At 42.2% G+C, this 8,240-nt stretch overlaps 1 protein-coding gene across 1 annotated transcript; it reads left to right on the forward strand.

The window, feature by feature from the left end:
• Window positions 1–5,564: 5,564 nt before the first annotated feature.
• LOC117551899 (olfactory receptor 51L1-like) lies at window positions 5,565–6,536 on the forward strand. The gene has a single exon (XM_034224984.1). The coding sequence runs from the start codon at window positions 5,592–5,594 to the stop codon at window positions 6,534–6,536; it is 945 nt and encodes a 314-aa protein (XP_034080875.1). The 5' UTR covers window positions 5,565–5,591.
• The last annotated feature ends 1,704 nt before the right edge of the window (window positions 6,537–8,240 follow it).

Consider the following 8,240-nt stretch of genomic DNA (forward strand, 5'->3'; position numbering starts at 1 on the left):
GACATGCACCCCTGCGTACATTTAGAGTGAAGGGACGAGACAATCCTTGGTTTTCTGCTGAATTATCTATTCTCCTTCATGAGAGAAACACGGCCTGGGCAAAGGCTAGGAGATCAGGCTCAGAGGTAGAATGGCTGCGTTTTAGGCAGCTAAGGAATAGCTTCACTTCACATGTCAAAAGTGCTAAATCTAAGTATTATCTGTCAGTTTCCACAAAGAACCTGAACAACCCTAGAAAATTCTGGAAAGCCATAAAATCGATATCCACCAGTGATATCCGTAATGAGCTACCTCCGTGCCTTACCACAGTATCTGGCTCTATATCGGATAGGGCCACCATACTAAATTGCTTTAATGAGCATTTTGTGTCCTGTGGTTCTCTGTTTCATACTGTTTCTAACTCTGCTTCTGTGAACACCACAGTCGGTGACTCAGAACAATGTGGTCTGGAAAACCTTTTCAGTTTTACTCCTTTTACTGTTGATGTTGTTCGTGAAGTCTTAACCAAGCTAGATCCTAAAAAGCCGGCTGGTCCGGACAACGTAGAACCTTTCTTTTTAAAGATAGCTACAGATTGTATTGCTCCACCTCTCACTACTCTTTTTAACCTTTCCCTCAGCACGAACAAAATCCCAACAGTATGGAAGTCAGCGTATGTCCTGCCACTACTAAAAGGAGGGGAGGCCACCTTATTAAACAATTATAGACCCATCTCTAAATTGTCAGTTCTGGCCAAGGTTCTTGAACGCCTTGTGAGTGAACAGGTAAAGGAGTTTTTATGTAACAATGACATCCTGTCCAAACATCAGTCAGGCTTCAGAAAGCAACACAGCACCATCACTGCCACAATGAAAGTGGTGAATGATGTGGCGAGTATTTTAGATAATAAGCAGAGTTGTGCAGCTCTATTTGTTGACCTATCCAAAGCTTTTGATACCGTCGATCATCGCATTTTGAAGCAACGGCTGGTCAGTATAGGCATATCCAGCCATGCAGTCGGGTGGTTTGTGAACTACCTCTCTGAAAGGTCCCAATGTGTTCATTTTGATGGGCTGTCTTCTGAGTGGTTAAACATCACTAATGGTGTACCACAAGGTTCAGTTTTAGGTCCGCTATTATTCTCTATCTATATTAATAGTTTAGGTGAAAATGTCGAAGGAGCAACCTTACATTTTTATGCGGACGATACCGTGATGTACTGTGCAGGTCCCTCGATTAACGAGGCTGTTGTTAAATTACAGGCTGTTTTTAACATTATTCAGACTCAGCTCTCTGAACTTAAGCTTCTTTTAAATGTGGATAAAACCAAGGTAATGCTCTTTTCTAAAGCTAAAGCTAAAAATACACCAGAGACTGCTTTGGATATTGTAACTACGCAAGAAATACAACTTGAAGTGGTTACCAGTTACAAATACTTGGGTATCTGGCTTGATGACTGTCTCACTTTTAAACTTCATGTCAATAACCTGCTTAAAAAGCTGAGGGTTAGGCTAGGTTTCTTTTACAGAAATAAGTCCTGTTTCTCGCTTGAGGCCAGGAAAAGGCTCTGTGACCTTTGACCTGTGCTGGATTATGGTGATTTGTTATATATGAATGCACCTGCCAATTACCTGAGCAAGTTAGATACTGCGTATCACAGCGCACTGAGATTTTTGACAAATTGTAAAGCACTTACGCATCACTGTACCCTGTATACCAAGGCGGTTATGCCATCACTTACTGTACGGAGGCTCAGTCACTGGTACTTTTTAATTTACAAAGCCATGTTGGATAAACTACCATCTTATATCTGCTCCCTGATCTCTCTGCGAATTGAAAGTACTTATTGCCTGAGATCGCATGCTGTGGTTTTATTAAATGTGCCAAGTGCTAGGACTGTCTTAGGGAAGAAAGCTTTTAGATGTGCAGCTCCACTAACATGGAACAGTCTGCAAAAAGAATGGAAAATTACCAAGCTAGTACCACTACATGTTTTTAAAGCTTGGTTGGATGCTACTCAATCAGATGCTGTTGGTACCTGTACATGTGGTTAAATATGTAAATTGTAATCCCTGTACATTTTGCTGAATGATGTCCTTTTGTTGTTCTGTTGTTTATGTCTTCTTGTGGAACCTACTGCTGCAGGTCTCCCTTGAAAAAGAGATCATTGATCTCAATGGGATTTTACCTGGATAAATAAAGGTTTTGAATTGAATTGAATTGAATGTACATATACAAACATAGTGGACATTAAGAGACATACACATATCATCAGTCATACACCGTTTGAACTAACACAATACACAGACGCACATACTGACAATGGAGACCTATTGCACTGGCCAACATTTAAAAAGTACATTTCATTACATTCGACTACATTTCATTACATGTGAATGTTAAGTAGCTTAATCGACATAGGTAGGAATGAGTGCTTATAGCGGTTCAGCCTGATCTTGGGAACCTTAAATCTTCTACCAGAAGGTAGGAGCTGGAATTCTGGGTGGAGTATGTGGGTGGGATCAGACACAATTTTGTTTGCCTGTCTGATAATGGACTGCTCGTATATGTTTTGGAGAGATGGGTGTTTTTGAACCCCCATCATTTTCATAGCAGTCTGTACCAGGCGAGCGATCTGTGACTTTGACTGCACTGTCAAGTTACCATACCAGGCAGTAACACCACACCTAATGATGCTCTCCAACACTGCATGATAGAACAGTAACATGAACTTCTGGTCCACTCCGAAGCCCGGAGTCGACGCAGAAAAACTTCTGCTTACCTTCCTCCTTCAGCAGCTAACTCAGCACCAGTGCCTCATCCAGCAACCCAAGGGGCCATGCTACATGCTAATCAAATCCCTTCCCCAACACCTAAATGTTTTTCTCCTTGAGCAACTAACTATACTCTAGCCACAGCAACACCACCCATCCAGCCAGCCTCATCAGATCACCCTTCTCCCGTGTCTCCCGTCTTGCGTCAGCAGATTCTCCACGTAGTTAAGTATATTTAGCTCAGCTACTACAGTCTTCAATTATCGACTCTGGCCAGCCCAGGGTAATGCAGACCAGCCTCAGTTTAGTCCAGCTTCGTAACCAATCACATCTTGGGTCTAAGGACTTAACCCCTACAGAGGTTGCGGTAGCATTCTCCCTCTACCGCGACGTCATCTGCTCACCTCATCCTGCGCGCAGAACTGAGTTAGGCGAATACCTCTACATAGCGCTTGACATGGCCATACGTTTGGGAGGCTAAGGTTTCTACACCTACCACGTTCACTTTGCTAGTCAAGCCGCCGGCCTCATTAAACAATTCAACCAGGGAACATACTGGGGCGCTTTGGACTCTGAGCTTTACCAGATCTTCGCAGCACACGCACCCCTCTCTTGCCAGTTATGCGGAGCCCTCTCCCTCCCACCTGGCCTCAGCATGCTCAGTCAGCACTCCACCAACTCAACCACCTCGCTCACTTCCCTCTTCATCACGCAACGCCTCAGCCTTCGACCGTCTATCACCTGCCTCACCCTCCCATCATCCCTAGTCCCGCAAACAAATGCTCCTCAGCCAACGCCCCCGTTAAGGGCGTAGACAGGCGCGGAAAGCCAATTCTCTACCAGGGAGGCAGGATGGTGTGCAATAACTTTAATGACTTGGGCTGCTCTCTCTCGAGCTGCCGCCTAATGCACGTCTGCTCTCTCTGTGGCGGCGCTCAAGCCAGGAGCACCTGCCCCACAACCCAACCACACCAGCAGATTGACTAGCACGGCACCTCAGCACACCCATCAAGGTAAATGACCTAGCCACTGCCCTACATAATCATCCAGATAGGCAGTTTGTTTACTTTCTCATCAATGGCTTCACTCACGGTTTCCACCCAGGTATACACACACACACAACTAAAATAATTACACTTTGTCACCAACATCACAGCAATTCTGGTCAGTTTCCATTGTGGTTCAGTCCGTCTGATGGGCCTCCTGCACTGACCCCAGCCCGCAAACTGCTCCACTCATGTCCAGCTAGCCCTTCTTGGTTCCCTGGTCCCTTTCCCCTTACTTTGAGTGAAGCTCTCCCTTCTCTTACGAGTTGGTCCAGACGTTGTCCTGCTCTTCTGTGGCGGACCTGCCGAAGTTAGATGCCTCCTGAATTGTGACTGCTTGCAGCAGAGCTGAAACATCTGGGCACTGACCCCAGGCCTGCACCTGCTCCACTGGGGTCCAGCTGCCCCTTCTTGGTCACTTTTCCACTGGATTGAGTTGGAAGTCAGGTAATATGAAACAGATTTCTCGGCAGACATTAGGACTTTATTGATTTGGCAAATCTTTCAATAATGGCGAAAAAAATTATGCTAAGGCTTTTGGAGTCCCAGTTGCATCATTTTGATTCAGAAGACAAGTGTGAGGGATTTAACATTTCCCTTACAGCTGCACTTCTGATTGGTTTACTCCATACAGAACAACAAGTAGGATGCAGACATTAAAGAAGAAGTATGCAGTCTGGTGTGAGTGCGTTAACATCCCTTTGGGCCCTGACTGTGCACGTCTGCATCCTAGCAGCAGACAAACATAAAGTGTCCAGCTTCTTCAGAGTGGATCATTACAGGGGGGGGGCTTCCTCTCATCATGTCAAAGCTCTCACTAACAAGCTGAGTAAGATACGTTGTTTTAATGTTAGTTCCTACGTTGAATCTTAGAACTTAATTTAGCTGTTTGTGTCAGTTGTCTAACTATTGTAAAACACACTACAGACTGTGGATCTCTTTCATAGTTGTCCTAATTATACTGAAAGCTTTCAAGGTTATCCACTGACCTGAACATAAGTATAACATATGTAAATGTTCCTACAGCACACTTTCAGGCATGGAATCAGTAAGTCAATAATTATTCTGTGTGAGTGTATTTCAATTGACTGATGTACTGAAAGTGTTGAATTAGTTTAATCTGTTATTCTTATGCAAGCATTGATTAACATACTGTATATGTTGTGGAATATTCTCACTTTCATTATCCTTCTATGTGATGATGCTATATGCTGGCTGGAGCACGTTCAGCCTTTATTCATGTCTTCCTCTCCTTCCTTTACCGGTTGGTCTTTGAATGCACCTCTCTTTTTCCCTTAGGTGCACAAACATTTGAAATCTGAGTGAAATACTGTTTGAATAACTGAGAGATGCCAGGATTGTGGTGCATGTAGTTTATGAGAAGGTCTTAGTTTGTGTACATCCCTTCTTCAGTTACATAGAATTCATATTTAATATTGTCAGGTCCAGCTGTGAACGTTTGCCGTTCACATGCATGCAGGTTATTGTGTGTTGAAATAGGATATCTTGCTTAGAACATTTCCTTTATTGTGCATTCATATTCCCTCCTTTCTTCCCAGACTGAGTAAGTCTGTGAACTCCTGTTTGAATAACTGAGAAATGCCAGATTCGTGCTGCATGTACTGTATGTGGAGATGAGATTTTCCTAGCACTTACATTTAATATTGTCCCATACAAATGTAGGATATTTTGCAATTCACATGCATGCAGGCTGATTTTATATTAATATCTGACATTTAGCTAAGAAGTTCTCATTAACAGTTCCTGTATTGTTCCTCTCTTTGGAGCAGACATGAAGAGCAACAGCAGCCTGAACCCTCCCTACTTTCAGTTGACTCTGTTTGCAGACTTTGGGCCCCTCAGATACCTGTTCTTCATCTTGTGTCTGTTCATCTATGTGACTATAGTCTCTGCTAACATGGTCATTATTCTGGCAGTGTTCCTGGAGAAGTCTCTGCATCAGCCCATGTATATTTTCATCAGCTGTCTGTGTGTAAACTCTCTGTATGGCTCAGCTGGATTCTTCCCCAGGTTCCTGCAGGACATCGTCTCTGACTCTCATTTGGTCTCACGTCCATTATGCTTTATTCAGATGTATGTTATTTACACCTATGCTTCCTGTGAGCTGACCATCCTCACTATCATGGCCTACGATAGATTCCTTGCTATCTGTCAGCCCTTACACTACCACAGTAAAATGACGTTTCAGAAGGTACAGATACTTGTGCTCGTTGCTGTTTTCTACCCAGTGTTTGTGATTGGCTTCTGCCTCTATCTTACTGTTAGATTACCGCTGTGTGGAAATAAACTGAACCGGATGTTCTGCTCTAACTGGCCTGTGGTGCAGCTCTCCTGTGTGGACACCACTCCAAACAACATAGCTGGACAGTTTGTCACAGTGACCGGCATCTTCATCCCCCTATTCTTCGTCCTGTACACATATCTACGGATTCTGCTGGTCTGCAGCAGGAGATCGTCTGAATTCAGAGGAAAGGCGTTACAAACCTGCCTGCCTCACATCGTGTCCTTTATGACCTACTCCATCTCTCTCTTCTGCGAGCTGTCTTTGACTCGATTTGAGGCTGATCAACTGAATCCAAGCATCGCAGTTATTTTGTCTTTAGAGTATCTGATCATTCCCCCCCTCAATAACCCTATAGTTTATGGCCTGGGTCTGCCTCAAATCAAAGGAGTCATATTAAGATTTCTGAAGAAGGGTCCTGCTGCTGAAATATAAAAGGAATATGTTGACCATGTTAGATTGTGTTTCCTATATTTTAGAAGAGTACAATTAGGATTGTGTAGTGAGAAGGTGTTTGGGCGATGTCATACATTGCCTGTATGACTCTGATATCATTAGAGACAATATTAAGAATTACGTTGGTAAATACATTCTTAAGTAAAGGCTATACAAGAACATCTGAACACAGAGAGGCAGGATTTTGTAATGTTGGCCTGTATGTTTCTGCATTGAATAAAATCCCACTTTGGCTGCACTTGATCCACCTGTCTTCTTTCTTCTTGATCTGAGAGTTTTGTGTTTTCCCCAGAGCATACTCAGCGTTGTCCGCAGGCAATCAATAGCAAGAGTGCATGGTTTTATTATATTTAGAAAATGCAAGGTTATTATAGTAGCGTGTGTATTAATGGATCAGGGTAATTAGAGAACAGCCTCAGAGGGTGGATATGTAGATTCAAGATGAAAGGTTTATTGTCATACCATATACAAAACTGTAGTTATGTAATGTATGAAACACTTAGATCACAGGTTTCTCAACAGTGCCATTACAAGACATAAATAAATATATAAAAACAACAGTGGCAACCCGTGTCTATCACAACTGGACCCCTCAATACAATTGTAATGTTTTACCATTTTCTGTTATTACTGTATTTATTATGTGTTATCATGTATCCTTTGTAACTATAGGAAAAATATAATGGTGATATAAGACAGGGGTGTCCAACGTTTTTCACTGAGGGTCACATACAGAAACACGTAAGAAGGGTTGGTATACTTCACCTAGAAGTGAGGTATATTGCCTCATAGGTTAAGTTATAAGTTAGCGAAATCAATCAAGTGTAGGTAAATTATGCTCGATAGTTTAATATGCTCCTGTTAAACCCCGAGCCTGTTTTTCAGGTCTCAGGCTCGAAAATTACATTCCCAGAACAAATCACCATATCTTCCCTTCTAAAAGGGTTCAATTAATAATCTTTGTTCTCAAAGTAATGATAAACCTGTGAGTTGGATGTAGAAGAGTCAGAATAAATACAGATGTTTTTTATTTTAAAGAAAATTCAGATTAAACATGGTAAAAAACTGTAAATTATAGTGTCCGTCCAAAAGATATGTTGTACTTATAGTGAAAACTAACCTTGATTGATGGGTTAGTAGACTAAAAGCTTTAGGAATCCAAAGTACAACATATAATAAGTACCCTGTATCAAGATTGATGCAAAACAAGTGATATTTGACCTTTTTAGACAGATTTAGCAAAAAATCTAAATCTGGGGCCATTTGGGTGGATTTTCCATATCTCTGGCCCCCCTTGCTGGATTTTGACATGTGACATCTCTTTCTAACCGTCAGAGCCAATGGAATCGAGGGGAACTCCCACATAGTCCTTATTTGGTAATGTGTGTGTGATAGACTGCCGCATAGCCAAGACCGGAAGCAGCTAACTTTTGCTCTGCGATTTTTACATAAAAATGGAATTATGGATTATAAATGAAATAATTTTTTTATACAGAGACGTTAAAAACCTATGGATTAACCGATTCAGCCGCGTTTTTTCTCGTTTTAATGCCATTGAACACGTCTTTTGGTCAGATTGACAGCTACGGTGAGACGATCTCCCTAGAAACTCCGTAAAGGTACCTGTTATGATTCAATTCAATTGAATTCAAAACCTTTATTTATCAGGTAAAATCCCATTGA

Source organism: Gymnodraco acuticeps, unplaced genomic scaffold (assembly GCF_902827175.1).
Source record: "Gymnodraco acuticeps unplaced genomic scaffold, fGymAcu1.1, whole genome shotgun sequence".
Classification (NCBI taxonomy): Eukaryota; Metazoa; Chordata; class Actinopteri; order Perciformes; family Bathydraconidae; genus Gymnodraco; species Gymnodraco acuticeps.